This window comes from Hemiscyllium ocellatum, chromosome 6, assembly GCF_020745735.1.
Source record: "Hemiscyllium ocellatum isolate sHemOce1 chromosome 6, sHemOce1.pat.X.cur, whole genome shotgun sequence".
Classification (NCBI taxonomy): domain Eukaryota; kingdom Metazoa; phylum Chordata; class Chondrichthyes; order Orectolobiformes; family Hemiscylliidae; genus Hemiscyllium; species Hemiscyllium ocellatum.
Window position 1 is genome coordinate 60,291,456 of NC_083406.1, and position 26,774 is coordinate 60,318,229.

General features: G+C 41.1%; 1 protein-coding gene across 1 annotated transcript in view; it reads right to left on the bottom strand.

Moving 5' to 3' along the window:
- LOC132816927 (coiled-coil domain-containing protein 81-like) overlaps nt 1-26,774 on the bottom strand; it is a 93,603-nt gene that overhangs the window by 58,931 nt on the left and 7,898 nt on the right. Inside the window, exons 5-6 of the mRNA XM_060826952.1 lie at nt 5,663-5,748; nt 1,266-1,432 (exon numbers count right to left, since the gene is read on the bottom strand). Coding sequence (XP_060682935.1) covers nt 1,266-1,432; nt 5,663-5,748 — 253 coding nt within the window. The remainder of the gene's footprint in view (nt 1-1,265; nt 1,433-5,662; nt 5,749-26,774) is intronic.

Here is a 26,774-nt window from a genome sequence, read left to right on the forward strand (position 1 = left end):
TGAATACAAAATTGATTTAAGATTCCCAGGCCTAGGGTACAGCAAGAAACAGCACTGATATGGTCCCAGTGTGATGGAAAAAGTTAGGGAATGGGATCTGAGAAGGATTGAAAATAGGAATGATGGTTGTTAAGGCCTCTGTTTAAGGAAGAAGTGGACAGCCCTTAAGGACATCCTGCCGGAACAGGGAAGTTTCATTGAAATTCATTGACATTCTTATAGCATTGCTAGCTTGTTCCTCCACACTGCCAAGGTGGCACTGACACAAGTGCAGCCCTCAGACTAGGCTTCCAGAGTCTAGTGGGGTGACCTCTTCTGGTTATCCTCTCCTTTTACTACCCTCTTCACCAGGATCTCCAGATTTCTGCTGGAGAATCGTAGCACCATATTCCCTTTCTCTGACATGTCCATTCTTAACCCAGTGAGCTGCTTCGGAATATCACTGCCAGCCTGGATGCATGGTGACTTTTTGAATATATCATAGGTGCCAGGGATGCTGTTTTTTTTAATTCATATCCAATGAGTAGCAATTTGCACTGGGAAAGAGATATTGTTAAGGTGGGCATAGAATGTAGGGTGCCATAGTAGCAGGGTAGATTGTGAATGAGATGGGTTTAGTAATATGCAGTAAGATGCAAAAACAAATATTATTAGGCTTGCCTGCGAAGATCCCACAAAAAAACTTGACACAACTCACACTTCCACAAAAAACATGCAAGATTCTGCCCATGATATCATATAATGCTATTGGTTAGCTTGGATAGTGGGTTTGCAAAGCAGACTGATGCCAACAATATGGGTTCAAATTCTATACCAACTAAGGTTTGCATGTAAGTCCTGCCTTCTTGTCCTCTCACCTTGTCTGGGGTGTGGTGATTCTCAGGTTAAACGCACCACTGGTCACCCCTCTTTAATATGGTCCTCAGGAAATGGGGCAACTTCCCTTTACCTTTATTTGGTACAATACTCTTTTTTAAAAATTGAACAATAACATGAGACATCAGCTGTGTACAAATTGTCCAGGGGTGGGTAAGATAAGTGATTCAAAATATTTTTAGCCATTTGTATAAACAGTAAAAGATAATTTCAGTGGAATGAATTCAAAGTATTTTGGAGACCTTTGTCTTTGAACATTTTCTCTCAACATGTACACACAGTTAAAATGTAGCAAAAATGCAAACAATAAAAAATTAATGTGAACCACACTACCTTATTTTTTCCTATCATTTTAGTAACTAAAGTGGAGGTAATTTCATTCATCATACCTGTTGCTTCTCTACTTTCCTCTCTTTCTTTCAGTTTCTCAACTTGCTCACTTTCTCTGTTGAGCTCATTTTGTTCAGGTTTAGAGAGGGCTTCATGGTTTTCTCTTTTTTCTTCTTTAATTGACAACAACATTGATTTTCTTTCATTGAGATCACCTGGCGAAATCCTACAGTAAGGTAACAGTTATGACCAGAGATAAATACTCATATGTCTCAGGACAGCATACAAGCCACAAGTAATATCTAAGACTGACTGGTTATGTTTCATTGTTAATATCCCAGTTTAATACAATTAATAGAATGATCTTGAAATTCCTCAGAGGTCCCATCAGATCCCACTGAAACCCCAGTGGAGGTCCAGCAGAATCAGAAAACAGTAGGATTCTGATCATGTTCCATCCTGACTAATTTTGAAATCTTTTAGTCAGACATATGAAGAGACAATCCCCAGCCTGCCCTTCACAAGAGATATGATTTTGAATACAAACCAAGTGTGAGAGTCTCTGAGTTGGAGTTCTAACCTTACTAGCTCAACTGGCTCAACTGAAGGGGAAAACAACTTAAACGTGAATTTTTTGACAAAATACTAGCAGAGCCAATATGTGGTGTATTTGAATTCTCAGGAAGCTTTTCACTAAGACCCAGATAGGAGGTTAGTGTACTAAATAAATGCGCACGGGATTGAGGGCAATACACCAGCATAAATTGAGGATTGGTTAGCAGACAAAAAAAAAGAGTAAGTCATTCTCATAAATGGAAGCAGTGACCAATGGTGTACCAGGAGGATCAGTATTAGGGACCCAGCTGTTCACAATCTACATCGACAATTTGACTGTGGGGACCAATTGTAACAGTTCCAAGTTTACAGATGATAAAACTTGTTGGGAATGTGAATTGTGAGGAGAATCCAAAGTGGCTTTAAGAAGACTTTAGGCAGGCTGAGTGAATGGTGAAAAACATGGCATATGGAATATAATATAGATAGATGAGAGTTTATCCACTTTGACAGAAAGAATGGAAATTCAGAAGCAACAAGCAATTCAGAAGACAAACAGTATGTTAGCCTTTATCAGAAGAAAGGAAGACTTACCTAAATTGTATGGAATATTTGAGAGGCCACAAGATGAATATTATGTGAAGTTCTGGTCCCCTTGCCTAAGGAAAGATATACTTGCCATAGATAGAGTTCAGTGCAAGTTAACTGTATGGCATGATTGTCTTGTGATGAGACAATGAGGTGCCTGTAGTCTCAGGAGTTTAGAAAATCAAGAGCGATCGCATACAAACTTACAAAATTCTTAACAGGCCACAAATAGGAACAGGACTAAGCCATTCAGCCACTTGAGCTTAATCCACCATTCAATAACATCGCGACTGATCTGTGGCCTAATTCCATATATCTGTCTTTGGCCCATATCCCTTAATACATTTGCTTAACAAAAAAAATCTATCTCAGATTTAAAATTCACAACTGATCCAGTGTCTACTGCCATTTATGAAGAGTGCTCCAAAACACTTACCACCTTTGTGTGTAGAAGTGCTTCATAACATCACTTTTGAATGGTTTGGCCCTAAATTTCAGATTATGCCTCCTGGTTCTAGAATCCCAATAGACCTTGGAGTGCAGGCTCATAGCTCCTTGAAAGTGAGTCGCAGGTAGATAGGATAGTGAAGAACGCATTTGGTATGCTTTCCTTTATTGGTCAGAGTATTGAATACAGGAGTTGGGGAGTCATGGTGCGGCTGTACAGGACATTGGTTAGGCCACTGTTGGAATATTGCATGCAATTCTGGTCTCCTTCCTATCGGAAAGATGTTGTGAAACTTGAAAGGGTTCAGAAAAGATTTACAAGGATGTTGCCAGGGTTGGAGGATTTGAGCTACAGCGAGAGGCTGAATAGGCTGGGGCTGTTTTCTCTGGAGCGTCGGAGGCTGAGGGGTGACCTTATAGAGGTTTACAAAATTATGAGGGGCATGGATAGGATAAATAGGCAAAGTCTTTTCCCTGGGATTGGGGAATCCAGAACTACAGTTCCACACTGTAAGTCTAATCTAATCTAATCTAGAGGGCATAGGTTTAGGGTGAGAGGGGAAAGATATAAAAGAGACCTAAGGGGCAACTTTTTCACACAGAGGGTGGTATGTGAATGCAATGAGCTGCCGGAGGAAGTGGTGGAGGCTGGTACAATTGCAACATTTAAGAGGCATTTGGATGGGTATATGAATAGGAAGGGTTTGGAGGGATATGAGCCAGGTGCTAGTAGGTGGGACTAGGTTGGGTTGGGATATCTGGTCGGCATGGACAGGTTGGACCGAAGGGTCTGTTTCCATGCTATACATCTCTATGACTAATCAAAATCATTTATCTTTACCCTGTTTTATTCTGTGTGGACATGGTCAATGCAGAAGGGACATTTTCCTGAGCTATGTGATCGAGAGCCAATAGACATAATCTCAAAATTAAAAGGCAAGCCAATTACGATGAGAAGGAGGACGAAAACCTTCACTCAACAGATGGTGAACCTTGAAATTCACTAGCCAAGAGGGTCGTTGGAAATTCAGTATTAACTAAGTCCAAGAGAGACTGTTATATATCTTTAACATCAAGGGATATAGACATAGTGCTATGACACAGAGGTGACCCCTCGGTTAATTAAACTAAGCACCCAGAAAAGCTCGCCTCGCCTCATAATCTGTTAAAAATGAGTGACAGAGAGCTCCCAAATTCCACTATTTAAAGAAAATATCAATGTTTTTTAACTCTAAAAGTGGACATTGAACAACTATTCACAACTCTAAGCCCCCCTTTCTCTTAACTGTTTGCTACCTACCTCAAACTCTATAACAATATGCTATTCCAATAAGACCCTAAAATTAAATCAACTTCATTTCAAAACACACAGTCGTTGTCTTCTTCCGTGTCTTCACTCTTCCATCTGCTAATTTCCCTGCATTGTCTTCTTTCTTTTTACTGCAATATGTTTTATATGAAAAGGCACTTTTGATAGAAAGTGTTTTCTAATTTCTTTGAGAGCAAAATGCTAAGATGGGCAATTGGTTCTCCAGGAGTTTTTCTCTCTCTATGGCAGTCGCTCTCTGACCAATTTTCAAAATGTCCACATTCTTATACCCCCAACATCAGATCGTCTCATTGGTTCGATGTTGGCAAAACAATAAATTCAAACTCGATTGGGTTTTAGTATCCTGGGACATTGGTTAAATTCGAATTACTGTCAAAACAGCAACCAAAACTCAGGTATCCATTTCATAGCCAAATGTTACATATTTTGTAGTACACTCTGGGACTGCCACCTAGTCATATACACAGGTGCTTGTAAACTCTCAGTTCACTACAGCATTCTCTCTCTCTTCAAGGTACAGTACATATATTCAACTTTATAACAGTAGCATGGGAAAGGTTTGAAATAGATAATCAGCCTTGATCTAGAATCAGGGAGTAGGTGTGATGGGTTGAATGAGGGAAGTGCCAGGGCATCATTAATGATGGATTATTTTTCCAGCAATGTAATGGAGGAGAAATTGCAAAGATTTAGAACAATGCACGGCATAGCAGCAGAGTAGACAGATGCATTGCAGACAGGAAAAGAACATCAAAGAGACAACGGAGTAGTTGTTGGGCTGAGTTACAGGCAAACATTTAAGTTACCTATAGCTTAAACTTAATCAAGTCATTGATTTAAGAAATTTAATCCATTTAGTCAATTTAAATTCATTAACTTAATTCACAGAATCATAGAATGATTACAGCACGAAGAAGGCCTCCTATTTGTTCAGGTTCTCTACAGGACCAACTCATCTGAAGATTTATCTAGCCTAATAAACATCATGCTCAATTCCAAAGGAGCACATATGATGACACTACACCCTAATTGATGAAACTTAGATGCTGTGTGCTGTTTTTTCAAGCTATTCATGTCCACAGTGAATATGACGACCAAAAAGGAATCAATGATCAAATAATTTACTTTTGGTGATACAGTTGAAGATACATTGGTCAAGTATTTTCTTCTCCATGTTTTAAGAGTAGACAGGGCCTCAGTTTATTATTTCATCTAAAAGGCAACACCTCCAACAATGCAGCACTCCTTCAGTTTTGCATTGAAGTATCAGACTAGAATATGTACTCAAGTTTGTTGTAGAATATTAGACTAATTGCAGTTTACTTAAATATAATTCTAATAGGAACATTTTAATGTATTAACCTTAACACCAAATTTGTGTTGGCCTGTTTATAAATTACTTAGCGTTATTGTTACATTTTCTGCTAACATTAAATTCTTAGCATTCTGCCATTCCATAATAAAATAGAGCATTCAAATTAGTCTTATAGATAGTTTCTTCTCAGAATTTGTTTTGATAGGTACAAGGATTCTTACCTGGGAAATAGAACCGAGTTGGTCGTGGCAGGTCGACTTGTGCACACATCTCTGATTGACTTTATTGAGTCTGCAGTCCCAGGTCTCTGTTAGGAGAGGAAAACATGTATTAATTGTAGAAGTCAAATATATAAACAAATCTAACTAATATCATAAATGTTGACCAACTTGCATGGCAAGTGTTGTTAATATCTCATTTCTTTCCAAAACATTCCAAAGAATGTGGCATTTTATGTTTTCTCTATACATAGTTACATTTCTGTGACAAATGGAAAGTTTATACCTTTTCAACATACCTCTGTTCAGTCATGACTTGGAGTACCTGGTGTTGAACTGGGATGTACAAAGTTAAAAATTACACCACATCAGGTTATAGTCCAACAGGTTTATTTGGAAGCACTAGCTTTCGGACCGCTTTTCCTTCATCAGGTGGTTGTGGAGTATAAATTCGTAAGACACAAATTTATAGCAGAAGTTTACAGTGTGATGCAACTGAGATGATATATTGAAAAATACCTGGATTTTTTGTTAAGTCTCTCATCTTTTAGAATGACCATGTTAGTTTCAGTTCTTTTATATGTAAATCCTAGAACTTTTTTAAAGTTACATTCAGAAGTGAACTTTAACAATAGGTGCCATATCAGCTCAGATAATGCACTGAAAGTGGAAGGTTAAAGTCTGTCTGTGTTCCAATGTTCAGACTGATTCTATTTCTAAAAAAGGTGATTACAGAATCTAAAATGGGGTTCATGCAGTTTTTGAGCAAAATAAAATGTAATTCTGCAAGTACAAATTCACCCCACAAATTTATATGTTTGTGTATGCGTGCACGCTGTGTAGTGTGACATGAACCCAAGGTCCTGGTTGATGCCATCCCCATGGGTACTGAACTTGGCTATCAGCCGGTGCTAGGCCACATTGTGTTGTTGCCTGTCCCAAGGTCTGCCATGGAGGTTGGTCACCCGAAGGTCCAAGGCTGAATGTCCCTAACCACTGAAGTGTTCCCCAACTGGGAGGGAACACACTTGGCTGGTGATTGTTGTGCGGTGTCCATTCATCCGTTGCCGTAGCCTCTGCTCGGTCTCGCCAATGTACCGTGCCTCAGGACATCCTTGCCTGCAGTGTATGAGATAGACAACGCTGGCCGAGTCATTTGAGTATCTGTCACGTACATGGTGGGTGATATCCCCTTGTGTAATGGTGGTATCCCTATCAACACTATGACACGTCTTGCAGCGTCTGCCATGACAAGGCTGTGTGATGTTGTCCTGAAGGCCGGGTTGTTTTGCTGCAAACAATGATCTGTTTGAGGTTTGGTAGTTATTTAAAGGCAAGAAGTGGAGGTGTGGGGAAGGTCATGGTGAGGTCCTCATCCTCATCGATAATGTGGTGGAGGCTGCAAAGAACATGAAGTTTGCCGGCTCCTGGAAAGTACTGGACAATGAAGGGTACACTGCCGGTTGAAGCTCATGTCTGTCTCCTGAGGAGGTCATTACAACTTCTCACTGTGACACGTCAGAACTTGCAGTCGATGTGTTGAGCATTGTATCCTTTCTAATGAGGGCATCCATGAGCACTTCCTAGTGCCCATCATGTTTCTCTTCATCTGAACAGATCCTGTGTGTGCATAGAGCTTGTCTGCAGAGAATGACTGTTTTAATATGTTTTGGCTGGAAGCTGGACAAGTGTAGCGTGGTGAGGTAATCCAGAAGAATGAAGTGCTGAGGTGCCCATCCTTGATAGAGATGCATGCATCCAAGAATAAGACAGATACTAGAGAGTAGTCCATGGTGATTTAATGGTGGGATGAAGATCGATATTACTGCGTAGTTGTTTCAGTGACTGCTCGCCATGGGTCCAGAGGAAGAAAATATCATCAATACACCTGGTGTACAGCATTGGTTGGTGGTCCTGCACAGAGAAGAAGTCTTGTTTGAACCTGTGCATGAAAATGTTGGCATATTAGAGTGCAAATCTGGTCCCCATGGCTACACATGGAACTCATCGACTGCCAGTTCTGATGTGCCACAGCGAGAAACTGTAACGATCTCTTCAGGAGACAGACATGAGCTGCAGCCAACAGGGTACCCTTCGTTGTACAGTACTTCCCAGGAGCCGAGAATCTTCACCATGTTCTTTGCAGTCTGCAACACATTATCGATGAGGATGAGCACCTCGCCAAGACCTTCCCCACATTCCACTGCCTGCCTTGAACCAAATTCCAAACCTCAAACAGATCATTGATCGCAACAAATTGCCCGGCCTTCAGGACAACCCACACAGCCCTGTCATGGCAGACACTGTAAGACGTGTCAAAGTGTCGATACAGATACCACCATTACATATGGGGACACCACCCACCATGTACACGATAGGCACTCATGTGACTCGGTCGGCATTGTCTATCTCACATGCTGAAGGCAAGGATGTCCAAGGCATGGTACATTGGCGAGACCGAGCAGAGGCTACAAAAACGGATGAATGGACACCGCACAACAATCATCAGCCAAGAGTGTTCCCTCTCAGTTGGGGAACACTTCAGCGGTCAGGGATATTCGGCCTTGGACCTTCAGGTCCTCCTCTGGGACAGGCAAAAATACAAAATGGCCAAGCAGAGGGTGATAGCCAAATTCAGTACCCATAGGAATGGCCTCAACTGGGACCTTGGGTTCACATCACACTACAGGTGACCCCACTGCTCTACACCATCTCTCACACACATGCACACAAGCGTGCAAGCGCGCACACACACACACTCGCTCGCTCGCACAGACCTGCTCTCATACATAAGCTCTCCCTCATACACTCACACATACATACCCCCACACTCATATCCATACACGGACCCTCTCACAGACTTATACCCCTTTACACTCACACAATTAACATATACACACTCACATCTCTCTCACACACGCACACACGTATAAGTTTGTGGGGTGAATTTGCACTTGCAGAATTACATTTTATTTTGCTCAAAAACTGCATGAATCCATGTAAGATTCTGTAAACCCCTGTTTTAGAAATAGAATCAGTCTGAACATTGGGACATAGACAGACTTTAACCTTACACTTTCAATGCATTATATCAGCTGATATGCCACCTAATAATAAAGTTCACTTGAGAATGTAACTTTAAAAAAGTTCGAGGATTTACACATAAAAGAACTAAACCTAACATGGTCATTCTAAAAGATGAGCGACTTAACAAAAAATCCAGGTTTATTTCAATATATCATCTCAACTGCATCACACTGTAAACTTTTGCTATAAATTCTGCGTCTTACGATCTTATATTCCACAACTACCTGATGAAGAAGCAGTGGTCTGAAAGCTAGTGCTTCCAAATAAACCTGTTGGACTATAACCTGGTGTGCTGAGAGTTTTAACTCTGTTCCGTCAGTTTTCTTTCTGCATTGAGTTAAAGTTGCCCACTAATAAGCAACTTAACTTCAGATAATGCTCTATTTTCTGTTACTTGTAAACTGATGAAAAAATAATCAATAACAAAGCATATGTAATATGCTCCAAATTCTGATTGTTATATTCTGAAATTATGTATTGTCAGTTGAGCCAACTTATGTGCAGTGCCACAGACATTATAATAGAAAATATATATTTAATACTTTCATCATTTAGGATTTGAGTTTTAAAAAGGCAGAAACCTTTTGGGGGTGAGTTCTGCTAAGGTGATTTTTTTTTAACAGGTCTGAAAGCCATCTGGAGCAGTGGAAAAGATGCATAATTTCCGAGAAGGCTTGTGATTTCAACTCAGTACCTGGCAGGACAACTGTGATGTCAATGGATGAATTTGCTTTGAGATTGTTAAAAATTAAATTTGATTGAGGCCATCAGTTTAACTTTTGACTTTTGTTCCCTCTTTTGAACCATTTTTTCCACACAGTTCAGAAGATTTACGAGTTACGTTCAGAAGGAAAATTAGTTTTCTCCTTGCAGGAATATCTTATTTAAGGATTCTCATGGGAACCACTCACTCTAGCTGAAGTACTGTTGGTTCATGGATCTTCCAAACCTAGAAATCTTGTCTACAACTCTTGAAGTTATTAGAACTAAGAAAGTTCAAAATTGTCAAAGGTTCATGTCAATGGACATGGAAAGGAATTATAAGCCTGTCAAACAGTGCACAGAAAATAAACCAGGAAAAAATGGTCACATAATTTTAAAGAGTTGGGAATGGACAGAAAACAAAAAAGAAGAAAACTAGAAATTGCTGGAGAAGTTTCACAAGTTCTGCAGCATTTGTGGAGAGAAATCAGAGTTAATGTTTTGGGTCAAGTAACTTTTCCTCAGAACTGATGGTAGCTCGGAAAATGTCAGTTTATATGCAGAAGGTAGGGTTAGCAGTGGTGGTGGTGGTTGGAGGGAGTGGGGGAAGGTGGAGGTGGTCAATAATAAGTGGGCATAGAGCCTTATAGAAAGAGAAGAACAGTCAGGCAGACAAAGGAATGGATAAAGGTCTGGCTAGGAGGGTGAATAGCTATTAATGGGGACTGTTAATAGCTGACAATCACATGCAATTTCAATTTTAAGTTTATAATGTTCTATTTTAGAGGTATCCTTCACTTCTTAAAGGGGAGATGCAATTTAAACTGAAGGCAGCTACAGACATGATAGGAGTAGACATTGCAAGTATCTTTTGTTTTACCTACACTAGGGAGGAGGAGTGAAATTCTGCTCCCATCAACCTCATGATAGTATTCTACTCGATGCTTAGCAGTATGAACATAAGGTTCAAGGGAGCTTGTCTAATGGACTAACTCCAATATTTAAAACAGCTGTTATGGCACAATGGTATTATCGCTATCTCTAAACCAGGGGCCCAAGTTCAAATCCTGCTGGCTCCAAAAGATGCACAATAACATATTTCTTCTGTTTGATTAAAGAAATATCTTTGAGGTTTAATGACCTCACCAAGTTTGCTCAGATAAACCTCCTGAATTTGATCCTTCACGCGAAGGACAAAAGGGTAACGAGGGAGAAAATAGGGCCCCTCAAAGATCAGCAAGGAGGCCTTTTTGTGTGGAGCCGCAGAAAATGGGGGAGATACTAAATGAGTATTTTGCATCAGCATTTACTGTGGAAGAGGATATGGAAGATATAGACTGTTGGGAAATAGATGGTGACATCTTGCAAAATGTCCAGATTACAGAGGAGGAATTGCTGGATGACTTGAAACAGGTAGAGGTGGATAAGTCCCCAGTACCTGACCAGGTGTACACTAGTACTCTGTGGGAGCTAGAGACGTAATTGATGGGCCTCTTGCTGAGACATTTGTATCATTAATAGTCACATGAGGTGCCGGAAGACTGGAAGTTGGCAAACGTGGTGCCATTGTTTAAGAAGGGTGGTAAGGACAAGCCAGGGAACTATAGACCAGTGAGCCTGACGTCGGTGGGCAAGTTGTTGGAGGAAATCCGGAGGGACAGGGTGTCCATGTATTTGGAAAGGCAAGGACTGATTAGGGATAGTCAACATGACTTTATGCATGGAAAATCATGTCTCACAAACTTGATTGAGTTTTTTGAAGTAAAAAAGAGGATTGATGAGGGCAGAACGGTAGATGTGATCTATATGGATTTCAATAAGGCGTTTGAACAAGGTTCCCCATGGGAGACTGTTTAGCAAAGTTAGATCTCACGGAAAACCGGTAGAGTAGCCATTTGGATACAGAACTGGCTCAATGGTAGAAGACAGAGGGTGGTGATGGAGGGTTGTTTTTCAGACTGGAGGACTGTGACCAGTGGAGTGACACACGGATTGGTGCTGGGTCCACTACTTTTTGTCATTTACATAAATGATTTGGATGTGAGCATAAGAGGTATAGTTAGCAAGTTTGCAGATGACACCAAAATTGGAGGTGTAGTGGACAGTGCAGAAGGTTACCTCAGATTACAACAGGATCTTGACCAGATGGGCCAATGGGCTGAGAAGTAGCAGATGGAGTTTAATTCAGATAAATGCGAGGTGCTGCATTTTGGGAAAGCAAATCTTAGCAGACTTATACACTTAATGGTAAGGTCCTAGGGAGTGTTGCTGAACAAAGAGATCTTGGAGTGCAGGTTCATAGCTCCTTGAAAGTGGAGTCGCAGGTAGATAGGATAGTGAAGAAGGCGTTTGGTATGCTTTCCTTTATTGGTCAGAGTATTGAGTACAGGAGTTGGGAGGTCATGGTGTGGCTGTACAGGACATTGGTTAGGCCACTGTTGGAATATTGTGTGCAATTCTGGTCTCCGTCCTAACAGAAAGATGTGAAACTTGTAAATCTTTTCTGAACCCTTTCAAGGATGTTGCGAGGGTTGGAGGATTTGAGCTATAGGGAGAGGCCAAACAGGCTGGGGCTATTTTCCCTGGAGTGGAGGCTGAGGGGTGATGGGCATGGATAGGGTAAATAGGCAAAGTCTCTTCCCTGGGGTGGGGGAAATCCAGAACTAGAGGGCATAGGTTTAGGGTGAAAGGGGAAAGATATAAAAGAGACCTAAGGGGCAACTTTTTCACACAGAGGGTGGTACAGGTATGGAATGAGCTGCCAGAGGAAGTGGTGGAGGATGGTACAATTGCAACATTTAAGAGGCATTTGGATGAATATATGAATAGGAAGGGTTTGAATATGGGCCAGCTACTGGCAGGCGAGACTAGATTGGGTTGGATATCTGGTCGGCATGGACGGGTTGGACTGAAGGGTCTGTTTCCGTGGTGTACATCTCTATGACTCTATGCCCAGCTTAGCCCTACCTAAAATGTCACAACCGGAAATTCCAGCAATCACCATCCTTCTCTCCTGATTTTCAGCATTTTCTTCCATTTACAGTAGCACATTTCATGCCTTCTACAATACTCGGCACTTTCTACACTTGTCACACTTTGTCTTTTCGCACCTCTTTCACCTTTTACACCTTATATGACCTTAATGTGCACATCCTGAAGTCTATTGTGGAATACACTGCATTACTTGACCGGAACAATCTTGATACTAGAAGTTTTGTCTGATGACACCGCAGTTTGCTCCATCAGAGCTTTTTTACTGCTGTCATTACATCCACATTCCATTTTTATGACTAGGTTATGAATGCAAGAAAGCCTGTTGCTTGGGTTGAAGTTAAAGGACTAAGAACTATCCTAGCATGAAGTTGTTAGAAGCAGTGGTAAGGTAACAGAGATGGGCTTCATTATTCGTTATATAAACTCAAGTCTAGATTCATCATTATGCTCCAGGTGAGCCATCGCCCATCTTAATTCATCTTAGCCGAAAAGTTTGTGGAAACACGATGGTGAGTTACTGAATCAGTTTGGAAGTATGTGTTGACCATATGAAGGTTCTCGACCCTCAGCAAAATGGTTGACTCTTAACTACCCTCCGAAATGGCCTAGCAAACCCTCTCAATAACAGTTAGTGATTGGCAACAAACACTGGCTTTGTCAACAAAAGTTCAGATAAACAAATATGATATAATAAATAGGGAAGGAGGCAGTACAGGAGTAATTTAAGTGCAGAAAGGAGAAAGATGGTGGTCCATAGAAGGCCCTACAAACAAACCATATTCCAGCAGCATCACCCTTACGTAGCCATGAGTCAAGAATAATGTCTTCATTAGTGGTCAGTAAAGGATCCAGAGAAAGAGCACTAGGATTTTTGACCCATTGAGCCTGATCTGTCACTCAATAAGATCAGGCTGAACTGATCCCAACCTTAATTCCATTTTCCTGCCTTCTTTGCCCTTAACTTTCTTACACATCAAACATACGACTATTCAGCCTTGAAGATATTCAACTGTTCAGTTTGCCTTGTTCTTTATGGAAGGGAATACCAAAGAATAATGACCCACGGAAAGAGAAAATTCATCCTGATCCCTTTATTTTGAAAATGTGCCCCTAGTTCTAGATTCCCAGCAGGAAATATCCTTTTAGTTGTTACCTTTTTCAAATTATTTTCAAACATTAGATTTCTATAAGACCACCCCAAACTCCGATAGCTTTAGTCCCAACCTTCTTAACCTTTCCTCATAAGACAACTCCTTCGTCTGAGTAATCGGCTAAATGAACCTTCTTTTGACTACTTCCGATGTAGTTATATCCATTTTTAAGGAAGGAAACCAAACCTATAACCAGTACTCCAGAAGCTGGCTCATCAATGTCTGAACAGTTATAGTAAGATGCTCCAACTTTCATACATCAGTCCTCTTGCAATAAATATCAACATTCTGTTTGCCTTTCTAATTACTTGTTTGAATACTAACTTTTTGCAAGCCAACCTTTTCTAACTCTTGTGGAAGGACACTCAGATTTCTCTGAACCATACCCTTCTACAGTTTCTCTTCAATAAAAAAAACTTTCTCTATTCTTCCTACTCAAGTGGACAACTTGTAACTTTCCCATACTTTATTACAACTGTCAACTTTTGCCCAATCTACCCATAGGATCGTTGCAGTTGAATGCATGTAATAAATGCGACATATTGTCATTTGCCCTGCATTGAAGCATCAGGGAGGTCAAGGAGGCACTGCACAGAAAGAAGGAGACTTTGATTGCTTGTCTGTAAGGAGGGATCATGAAAAATAAAAGCCAACATGGGTTCACAAGAATTGTCAGGCAATCTGTGCTCCCCACCCCAATAGCAACAAGGAATCATATCACAATTATAAAGGCTTCCACATTCTCTCTCTCTCACTCACTCTCAATATGCAGTTGGTTTATGGCTACTCCATGAAGTTCATCGTAATGATTGTCTTTTATGATAAATACATCTGCATTGCTTGCACTCTATGTCAGTCTGTAATACTGACAGCCAGAGGTCTCTAGGACGCACTAAAGCATGACTGCTTAGCTACAATGGCTGGGCCTTCCATTATGGCTGTTATGGACCAGGCCAGATCCCCCTCAAAATATGTTAAAATATGTTAAAAATGTAGCCCAGATCGATGCGAAGTGGATATCCCAGATGGAAAGGCAAACGTGAAGTGGATATCCCAGGTGTGAATGCAGCTGGTCAAACCATTCAACTTTAAGCAAAACAGAATTTATTTAAACATTACAATTGAAACACAAACAAAAGAAAACAGAATTTAGAATAAACTATTTGAAAACTCAACTGACTCAATATAACAACTGAACTAAGGAGCTGTTCCAATTCATGCAACATCCCATAAACACAACCCTTAGCAAAATGTAAATTCAAATTTAGGTTCTTACGGGTAGGAAGAAACAAATTCCAAAGAGATTTCAGAGAGAAAGCCAGTCAGTACCATCTGGGGAATTCTGGAACCTTTTTCCATTGCAATCAGCTTCTCACTATTACAGCTAAATCAAACTAGACAAATCCTGAACTCAGAGAACTGATCACTCCCCTGCCAGAGTTAAACTAGGTTCTTGCCCAGACATTCCAGAACCTCTGCTTTTATGATCTCTGTTGAAAAAAAACCAAGGACAAAATAACCTTGTTAAAATGAGAGCATTGTCACTTTAAAAAATGAATAATCAATATACAAAGATGGATTCATTTTAAAACCCCTTAGTTTTACCCTGTTACTACATTACAATACATACATTGTATTGACTATAACCATGCAAACATGCACTACTACATTGTATTTCAATCTGTTTACTCCTGCCACTGAATGTTTGTTTTTCATCCAAATCTCAAAAATATGTTAGCAATTAAGTTTGCTCATCCTGCATATGTATAATTTTCAAATTGAATGGTTGTAACAATGAGCTCCATATAAACAGCCTGGAACTTTTGTCCTTAAATTTTTCCAAAACCCTTGGCGGATTATGATCAGTATATATGATTGTCTCAGACACATTACAGGGAACATAAATGTTGAAGTGATACAACGCCAACATCAAGCTCAAAGTCTTCTTCTCAATTGTCAAATATTTCTGTTGATTAATGTACAATTTCTTGGAGAAATATCCAATAGGTCTTTAAATCCTCTCACCTTCTTGTAAGAATGCAGCACCAACACCCACATCACTTGCACCAATAATCCCCTTGAATGGCTTTGCATAATTTGGCTAATTAGCTGGAGCAATGGTTAACACAGTTTTCAGGCTGTCAAATACCTTTTGACAGTCTGCTGTCCACAGAAACTTCTTGCTTTTCTTCAGTAATTCAGTGAGTGGAGTAGCCACATTGCTAAAATTTGGTACAAGTTTCTGATAAAACCTACTCAATCCCAGGAATCATAGTAGTCCTCTCTTCGTCAATGGTAAGGGAAACTCCCCAATAACCTTTGTTTTCACATTCCATGGATCCATCTGTCTATTCTGATAACATGGCCCAGGAACGTGACTTAGGCTTTGGCGAATTCACTCTTAGTTTATTACCAAGCCAGCCTCCTGAAGTCAATCAAATAATTCTGATAAATGCTGCAAATCTTCCTTCCATGTATGACTAAAAATCACCAGGTTGTCGATGAATACCACACAATTGGGTAATCCAGAAATGACTTCAATTCTTTGAAATGCAGCTGGCAAATTTTTCATACTAAATGGCATGACTTTAAAATGATACAGTCCAGTCGAAGCAATAAAAGCCGAAGTTGACTTTGCTGTTTCGGATAAAGGTACCTACCAGTATCCTCTGAGTAAATTTAGCTAACTTAAAAAAATAAAAATATAAAAGAAATCGGATAGGAATCAGACTTCCTGTAATACTTCAGTTACCTGATTTTCCACTGGCTTTTCAACCATAGTAGGCAGCACTCCTAACTGTGATCCAGCTATATTATTATCTAGAACAAATTGAATTCCTGGATCCGAGAGTTCTTCCAGTATTCCTACCACACTTCTCACTGGACACTCTAACCTCACTCTACATAATTAAACACTTGTTGTTTCACTGTGAATTCCTGTTACTAGCACTTTTTCTGGCAGCAGTCCTTCTGAATTAAATATCTCCTCATCTCGCAACATCAAAGATTGGCATGATCTCTTATCTCTTAATGCTGTAACCTCTTTACCTTATGCTCCTGGTCTATGCTACACTAGCTTTCTAAGCGCTGTTTCTTCCTCATGTGATTGTAGAGAATAAGATCATAAGACACAGAATTCATAGCCAAATGAGTGCATGTCATGGAGACGTGACGATACATTAAACAATTTTAGATCAAGTCTGGCATCTTTTAGAATGGAATGTGTTGGTTTCTGTTCTTTGATATGTAAATCACAAAACTTCTTTTAAATCACATTCTCAAGAAAGGTCTAGCTTTTATAACAATAGGTGCCATCTCAGCTCAGGCAATGCATTAAGGTGTGAAGTTTGTCTGTGTCCCAATGTCGAGTTAGACTGGTTCTATTTCTAAAGTGGGATTTACAGAGTTTTACATGGATTGATGCAGTTTTTGAGCAAAAAAAAATGTAATTCTGCAAAATCAAATTCACCCTATAAACTTATGTGCATGCTTGTAGGAGAGACAGAGCAAGTGTGTGCATGTGAGTGAGTGAGTGCATGTGATAGAGTGTGCGTGTACAAGTGTGTGTAGGCTTGGTTAAGTGTTTGTGTGAGAGTGATGGGGTATGCACCTGAGAGAGCGTGCATGCATGGGTGAGAGTATGGGAGGTGTATGTGTCTGCACATATGCGAGAGAACTTGTGTATGACAGAGGGTCTGCGTGGGTGTGTGAGTATGTAGGAGTAGGGGTGTGTGTGTGTGTTTGTGTGAGAGAGAGAGTGTGTGTGTATAGTGCAGTGGGATCACCTGTATGACAGGAACCCAAGGTCCCAGTTGAGGCCATTCCCATTGGTATTGAACTTGGCTATCAGCTTCTGCTCGGCCACTCTGCGTTGTTGCTTGTCCTAAAGTCTGCCTTGGAGGATGGTCACCCAAAGATCTGATGCCAAATGGCCTGGACTGCTGAAGTATTCCCCGACTGGGAGGGAATACTCCTGCCTGGTGATTGTTGCACGGTGGCCATTCATCTGTTGTTGTAGTGTCTGCTTGGTCTCGCCAATGTACTATGCCTCAGGACATCTTTGCCTACAGCTTATGAGATAGACAACGTTGGCCAAGTCACATGAGTGCCCACCACATACATGGTGGGAGGCATCCCCACGTGTAATGGTGGTATCTGTATGAACACTCTAACACATCTTGTAGCAATTACTGCGACAGGGCTTTACGGTGTTGTTGTCCTGAAGTCTAGGCAATTTGCTGCAAACAATGATCTGTTTAAGGTTTGGTAGATTTTTAAAGGCGAGAAGTGGAGGTGTGGGGAAGGTTTGGTGAGGTACTCATTCACATCGATAATGTGTTGCAGGCTGCGAAGAATATGACATAGTTGTTCAGCTCTCAGTAAGTCTTTTGCAGCCCATGTCTGTTTCTGACATGATGCTATGAAAATGGATTCATGGACACCGCACAACAATCACCAGCCAGGAGTCTTTCCTCCCAGTCGGGGAACACTTCAGCGGTCCGGGCCATTTGGCATCGGATCTTCAGGTGACCATCCTCCAAGGCAGACTTTAGGACAAGCAACAACACAGAGTAGCCGAGCAGAAGCTGATAGCCAAGTTCAACACCCATGGGAATGGCCTCAACCGGGGCCTTGGGTTCCTGTCATACAGGTGATCCCACTGCACTATACACTCTCTCTCACAAACAGACAAACAGCCCTCTCTCATACACGCGCACATACACCGCCCACATTCACACCCCTCATGCACCCTCTCACAGGTGTATACCCTAAAGCACTCACACACACAAACTTAACCAAGCTTACACACACGTTCTATCACATGCACTCACACCCACACATGCACATGCACACACTCACTCTGTCTCTCCTACAAGTGCAAGCATAAGTTTAAAGAGTGAATTTGTCTATTGCAGAATTTTGTTTTGCTCAAAAACTGCATGAATCCATCTCAAGCTCTATAAATCCCACTTTAAAAATAGAACCAGTCTAACTCAACACTGGGACACAGACAGACCTCACACCTTAATGCATTGTCTGTGCTGAGATGGCACCTATTGTTAGAAACACTGGAATTTCTTGATAATATAATTTAAAAGAAATTCTTTATCAAAAAACAGAAACCAACACATCCCATTCTAAAAGTGAAAGACTTGATCTAAAAATGTTCAATGCATCATCACATCTCCATGACACTGTACTCATTTGGCTATGAATTCTGTGTCTTATGATCTTATTCTCCACAATCATCTGAGGAAGAAGCAGCGCTTAGAAAGCTCGTGTTTCCAACTAAACCTGTTGTGTGTGTGATTTTTAACTGTGTCCACCCCAGTCCAACACCAACACCTCCAAGCCTATCCTTTAAACAGATTATCCTAAATGCCAATTTATGAAGTTCAAACTCTCTCTCTCTTTCTTCCTTTCTTCTCCTTTCCTTTTTGTTCTGCTTTCTCCACTGCAAGTAGTCTCATTGTTACAGCTAAACCAAACTAGGAAAATCCTGAACTGAGAGAACTGACCACTCCCCTGCCATAGCCCAGACATTTGGCACCACTGCCTTTACAACCTTTCTTGAAAAAAAACCAAGGACAAAATAACTTTATTAAAGTGATAACATTGTCACATGGCCCCCAACCAGCATCCCACAAAAACACATAAGAAAGCCTTGCATGAAACCTACATAGCCATCCATAACAATGTAGAGCACGTTATCAGTCTCCTTAGTAGTATATCTTGCTGCTTTAATTGCTCAAAGGAGTTTCTATCATACACACCCATGTGGAATCTGTATTTGTGGTAGTTTACTATATCCTCTATAACCGTGAAATTACGAGGTCCAAAGGTAGGTCCTGGAATCTGGCTACCAGGAGAAGGGGAGGAGACCATATCCATTGCATGCAACTGAACAGAATGGGAACAACTGCTTTGCAAAACTCAAATTCAGCTGAAATGAACTTCACCATCCCAAACACTCTGCATCAGAGTCTTGGTCACAAAAACTTTTTTGTCATCATAATTAATGAAGGCCGAAAGCAAAAACTTTCACCAACAACTTTACCTAACAACTCATTGAAGATTCGAAATAAAATACAGGAGTAATCATCCTTGTCCGTTGCCTGACTAATATTCCTACATAGTATTACTACAGTATGGCTGTAGACAACAGTGCAGATCACTAGTCAGGATCTCCTCAAGCAGCTGTAAGACTGGGCTTTATCCCTTTGACATTGGTGGCAGCGGACTCAGCTGAATGCCTAAAAATGAACAGCAAGGGCACTGCTGGATGACAGTGGTGGGAGCATGAATCTTATCATCCTGAAAGAAGACCACGGATTTAAGCTTGATGGTGTCATTGCCCTCACATAGATCCTTTGTGGTGGTATTTAAACAAGCTTTATAATTTTTTGGAACACAGATTTTTTTGACTGCTGTGAGTACTTCGCATGTCCAATAGAGCACTAAATCGTACATTCACAGGGCAACTGTTTTGTGCTGTTCAGCAATAGGCAAAGATCTCATGATGTTTGACTGCACTTCTGCTACAGCACTGAGGCAATGGAAAGCTTCTGTATGTGTTGCAGCAAACGCACAGTGGCTAGTATATATCTCATAATGGGTTATTGGGAAGTATTGCCATGGAGGTCCCAGCATTTTCACAGTCAAAAAGCTTAGTGCCTAGCTCTGAGTAATGCTTTGTGCACAGTGGAGCTAGTCTCCTTCATGCTCCTTTCCAGCTACTAGAGGATAACAGGTAGGCCAGTCAATGCACCAAAAATCATGGTGTGCATTTTCATCACTGTTTTCAATGTGTTCCTAGTTCTGGTTCCCTTCAGCAGCACACTTCTGCAACTTCACTCTCTGGAGAGTATGCACACTAGCTTACTTTTCATAAGTCACCTGCTCCTGCAAGAGAGATCGCTGAATGTACACAACTCTGTCAATGTAATTAGATAGTGATGTATCATTGCTGAATAGCTGTGGCTTTGAGGAAGCATGTAGTGGCATATGCACAACTAGCATACCTGGAAGGAACATACAGGGGAGATGTGTGAGTGTCAAGAGATGCTGGTTGCTAAGTGATCAGGCGTGTGCATTAAGCAATGTGAGAAGTTGTTGGGAGATGAAGTGTGCAAATGCATTTACTCAATCTGACAAACTGACTGGATTATTAAATTTTTTCAGTACTGTTGTCATGTCCTCAGCACCACATTCTGAGCATTAGCCACCCTTACCGTGAGATCCCATCTCCAGCAGGGGCTCAATTTTTGATCTCTTTCTGCCTCCTTCCTAAACTCAATCTCTCCAATCATTTATTATCCCAAGCAGCATCACTAAAACAGGGAGGTTTTTCCCTTGGCATTGCACACAACCTTATATGTTCTACAGTGCTCCAATGTGGATTCTCAGTAGTCTACCTTTTATAAGCATCGTATTTTAAAAGGCAAAGGCTGCATGGAGCACATGGCTTTATCAAAACACTGCTCTGCCTCCTGCATTATATAGGGGATGCCAGCAGCGCTTGGAGACACATTCAGCCCAGAGTCGATTGTGGCTATGCAAAATCAGAGAAATGTAGACAGTTCACCAACTTTATGGGTGGTTCCACTTGCAGCTGGCAGGTCACAAACTGTTTCCAGAGTTGTCAAAAGTGAAATTTGAGTCTTATATATTTTAATCTTTTTTTTATACATCTTGCTTGAAAGTTGTTGCAATAAAAACCAAGCAGGTTCCATAACAGGTGCATGACGTGCTTCTTCATATTACTGCCCAGTTGGTGAAGTTTGCAATTTTTCCGCATGGATGTGATTTACAAAATAATTAAAAGTCATGCTATTCATGTCCAATGCCAAACAAGTTAAAGTGATGCGTCTAGTGTGCGGGTGAAGTCATCAAGCATGCTGTCCACTTTGTGTGCTAGTTTGCTTCTCATTTTCAACTTACAATCTGGTCAGCAGGACAAATGAAAAAGAGAGTCAAAAGTCTCTCCTTGTCAGTCCACATGGCCCCAGGTTAAAGATGCAGAGTAACATAGATAAAGGCAAAATATCCTGGAGTCATAGTGTCACAAAATCCGATAGGACAGAGACAGGCCCTTCAGCCCAAACTGGTCTGTGCCGACCAAAATGTCCATCAATGCTAATCCCATTTATCTGCCCTTGATCCATATCCTTCTAAACCTTTCTTATCCATGTATTTGTCCAAACGCCTTTTGAATGTTGTTAATGTACCTGCCTCAACCACTCTGCTGGCAGCTTATTCCATATATGCATGCCACCCTCTGAGTAAAAACGTTGTCCCTCAGGTTCCCTTTTATTCTTTCCCCTCTAAACTTAAACTGATACCCTCTAGTCCTCGATTCCCTAAGTCCGGGAAAAGGACTGCGTGCATTCACCTTATCCATACCTCTCATGACCTTATACGCATCTATAAAATCCTCCCTCAGTCTCCTGTGCTCTAAAGAAAAAAGTCCTAGCTTGTCCAACCTCTTCCTGCAACTCAGACTCTAGAGGCCTGGCAACATCCTTATAAATTTCTTCTGCACTCTTTCCAGTTTAATAACATCATTACTGTAGCAAGGTGACCAAAACTGAACACAATACTTGAAGTGCGGCCTCACCAAATTCCTGTACAACTGAAATATAACTTCCCAACTTCTATATTCAATACCTTAACTGATGAAGGCCAGCATGCTAAAAGTCTTCTTCACTGCCCTGTCTACCTATGACTCCACTTTCAGAGAACTGTGCACTTGAATTTCATGGTCTCTCTGTTCCACTATACTCCTTAAGGCCCTACCATTTACCATGAAACTCCTAGCTTGATTAGATTTTCCAAAATGCAAGACCTCATACTTAACTGTATTAAACTCCATTTGCCATTTCTTGGCCTACTTCTCCAGGTGATCCAAGGTCCTGCTGCAATTTCCGATGAATACTGCCTATTTTAGTGTCATTTACAAACTTACTAATCATGCCTTGTACATTCTCATCCAAATTATTGGTAAGAGATAACAAACGGCAATGTTCCCAGGCTTTTCTTTGCATCCCTACTTGAATAAGGGCACAACATTCACTATCCTCCAGTTTTCCAGGACTTCACCTGTGACTAATAAAAATACAAAAATATCAGCTGGAGCCCTGCAATTTGTTCTCTAGCTTTTTACAGGGTTCTTGGATATATGTAGTCATGTGTTCCAGCAACACATTTTCAGCTCTGATCTCCAGCATCTGCAGTCCTCACTTTCTCCTATATGTAGTCAGGACCAGGAGATTTAACCACCTTCATACATTCTAATACATCAAACACCTCTTCAACTGTGATATGGACTGCCCAAGATATCACCACTAACTTCTCCAAGTTCCCAAGTCTTTGTGCCTTTCTCCATGGTAAGCACAGAGGGGAAATATTCATTGAGGACCTCTCCCACCTCTAGTGATTCCACGCATGAATGTCCACTTTGGTCCTTGAGGGGTCTTATTTTCTTATTCCAGTTATTATTTTTCCTTTAATATATTTGGTGGCCTATAATACAACCTTAATAACGTCACCATTCCCTTCTTATTTCTTAGCTCCACCCACAAAACCTCAATGGATGATCCTTCAGTTATTTAATCTCTGAGTACTGCTATGATACTCATGTTAATCAAAAGTGCAACTCCCCCTCCTCTCTTTCTACCACTTCTGTTCTGCGTAAAGCAGCTGTGCCTTGGCACATTAAGCTGCCAGTCCTGTCCCTTCCTTAGCCATGTTTCTGTAATGGCTTAAATTTCCCAATCCCATGTACCGAGCCATGCCCTGAATTCATCGGCCTTACCTGCCAACCCTCTTGCATTGAAATAGATTTCATTTAGTCCAACAGGCATTCCCCACTCTCCAACCTGTCTCTTCAACTTGTTATTTCTGATTACTGTATCTCCTTCCAGCCTTGGGGTTGCCTCTCTGCTGTTGAAGATCCCACCCCCTGCCAATCTAGTTTAAACCCTTCCTTGTAACACTAGCAAACCCAGCCGCCAAGATATTGGTTTCCCCCTCCAGTTCAGGTGCAAACAGTCCCTCTTGATCAGGTCACCTCTGCCCCAGAAAAGATCCCAATGATCCAAAAATCTGAATCTCTGCTCCCTGCACCAATTCTTTAGCCACGTATTCATCTGTCATATCCTCCTGTTCTTATCCTCACTAGCACATTGCACTGAAGTAATCTGGAAATTATCACCGTCAAGGTGTTGGTTTTAAATGTTTTTCCTAACTCTCTACGATCACTTCCTATTTCTACCTATGTCATTTGTGCCAACGTGCACAATGACATCTGGCTGCTCACACTCCCCTTTGAGAACGCTCCGCAGCAGAGATCTGAAATAAAAATAAAGCGCATTGGAGAAACTCATCAGGTCTGACAGCATCTGTAGAGAGAGAAGTAGAGTGAAAGATCAGAATAACTTTTCTTCAGAATTGCCAGTTCTGAGCACTTTATGTTTTTCATTTTAAAGAACTTGGAGGCAGTTTGGCCCACAGGGATGCAGTGTAAAAGCCCAATGTACATAGATACATCCTACCACTCATGAACCAACTCATGGCCATGGGTGAATAACTCCACTGCCTTCCAGATACTTCAGGAGAATTAAAAGCTAAGAGAGTAAACTGGTCAAAAATATGAAGTAGTACCCAAAGGTGTACTGATAGAATATAGAACATTACAGCGTAGTACAGGCCCTTCAGCCCTTGATGTTGCACTGACCTGTGAAATCAATCTGAAGCCCATCTAACCTACACTATTCCATTACCATCCATGTTTATCCAATGAGCATTTAAATGCCCTAAAGTTGGCAAGTTTACTATTGTTGCAGGCAGGGCGTTTCACACCCTTAATACTCTCTGAGTAGAGAATCCATCTCTGACATCTCTGATATCTATCACCCCTCAATTTAAAGTTATGGCCCCTCATGCTAGCCATCACCATCCAAAGAAAAAGGCTCTCACTGTCCACCCTCTCCAATCCACTGTTCATCTTCTATGTCTCTATTAAGTCACCTCTCAACCTTCTTCTCTTGAAGTCCCTCAGCCTTTCCTCATAAGATCTTCCCTCCATACCAGACAACATCCTCTGCACCCTTTCCAATGCTTCCACATCCTTCCTATAATGTAGCGATCAGAACTGTATGCAACACGTTAAGTGAGTTTTGTACATTTGCAGCATGTTTAAACATGTCACTTTTCTAGCAATTCCCACAACCAGGGGTGTGCCAAACGTGGTGTTTTGAATTCCTTTAAACTAACTAGGGAGAATAGGGGAGGTGTGGTGAGGGGGGTGGGGGAGGGGGGAGTGGGGGTGTTGCTGTCTACAGCAGGACACTGCCAAGGGTCTCAAAAGATTTTGTCCAAACTGGTGGCCTGAAGAGATCATCCCTGTTTATTGCAGACTGCCAACACAATGAAGCAGCAGTTATGAGTCATAAAACCAAAACGATAGTCCTACAGCACAGGTACTGCATTCTATGGTATAAGGGACCATTGCACCCCACAATTCAGTTACCACCCAGTTCAAATCACATTGCCTGTGACTAGTAAAGTACTAGAGCTGAAAACGTGTTGTTGGAAAGGCGCAGGTCAGGCAGTATCCAAGGAGCAGGAGAATCGATGTTTCGGGCATGAGCCCTTCTTCATTCCTGAAGAAGGGCTTATGCCCAAAACATCGAATCTCCTGCTCCTTGGATGCTGCCTGACCTGCTGCGCCTTTCCAGCAACACATTTTCAGCTCTGATCTCCAGCATCTGCAGTCCTCACTTTCTACTAGTAAAGGACTAACCCACCATAGTCCATTTACTTCAAGAGCTGCTTGGCACTTAGAGTCACTATCAACAAGTGGACAAAATCCATGACACCAGCTGTCCAAATGAAACAATACGAAGACAGAAGGTGCCAGTTCTTTGATTGTCAAGCTGTGTTTCAGCACCATGTACATGAATTGGATAAACAAACTGCAGCTGGTCGACAATGCATGTTGTTACAGGCAGTTCTCGCATAACGCGCTTTCTGACAGTGTGATTTGCTTATAATGTCAGTGATGAATTAAAACAATGGGAGTTTCGACAATACATACCTGTTTGCAATAGCACAATTCCAGCAGTGATTGTTTCACGTTTCGTTCTGCGCATGCACCAATGTCCGCGACAAAACTTCTGCGCCATTCTGCGCATGCCCTGATGTCAGCGTCGATCTTCATGCTGTTCTGCACCTGTGCCAGTGTCAGCTGCCAACACAGCAGCTTTCTGTAAGAAGTACTGTACAGACAGCAGCTTTCTGAGAGAGATACATCAAGCAGCTTCCTGGAAAGGTACACTGCTCCTAGCTTATCCCTTTTTTTGGAAAAAAATGGAGGGGCGTAGTGACAAGAATGTTAGCAAGAAGCATCCTGGTGATAAAATTGGGGTGGTAAATGCAAAAGAAAGGCTATAATAGCAGAAATGAAGCTAGATATTATAAAGTGTTCTGACCATAAGGAAAGAATATGTGACATAGCTCGCTGAACAAGAATGAGAGAGACTACCTAACTCACCATGATGACCATCTGCCCCATCTTAACAATATTTTTAAAACTTTTTGTGTTAAATTCACTATTGTTTGTTTATAAATACGATTTATGCCTTCATTCAAGCTGTGCTATTCTTTGTGTTAGACTTTTGGGTGATTTTTGAGCGATTGAGAGTGATTTTTTTTTGCTGGTCTGTCCCAACCCCATTTTTCCACAGGCCTCATTATTTATATTAAGCAATTTTCTATTAAGCAAGGTTTTTCTAGAACGCAACAATAGCATTATAGAAGAACTACCTGTAGTTGGGACCAACATGGAACGTAATAGGTTAAGCATTTACATACCATCTCTATAATATATCAGGCTCATGACAGCAGATCTTTGAAAGTAAAACATCTGTTAGGAGAAGCATTCGGAGGAAATATATGAGGAGTATATAGGCTTTCTGTTTGGAAATCACTGTGTTTAAAAATAGAAATTCTGCAAGTGTTCGCTTTATTTGCCTCAACTCAAATAGGGACAACCAACCCTCTAACACTGGTCCACTGCAAAAACAAAAGATGTGTTCTATGAGGATCTTGACATTAGTATCAGAACATTTCTATGTTACAACATCATCACCTATTGGAGGATTTCAACTGGAGGGTATGGA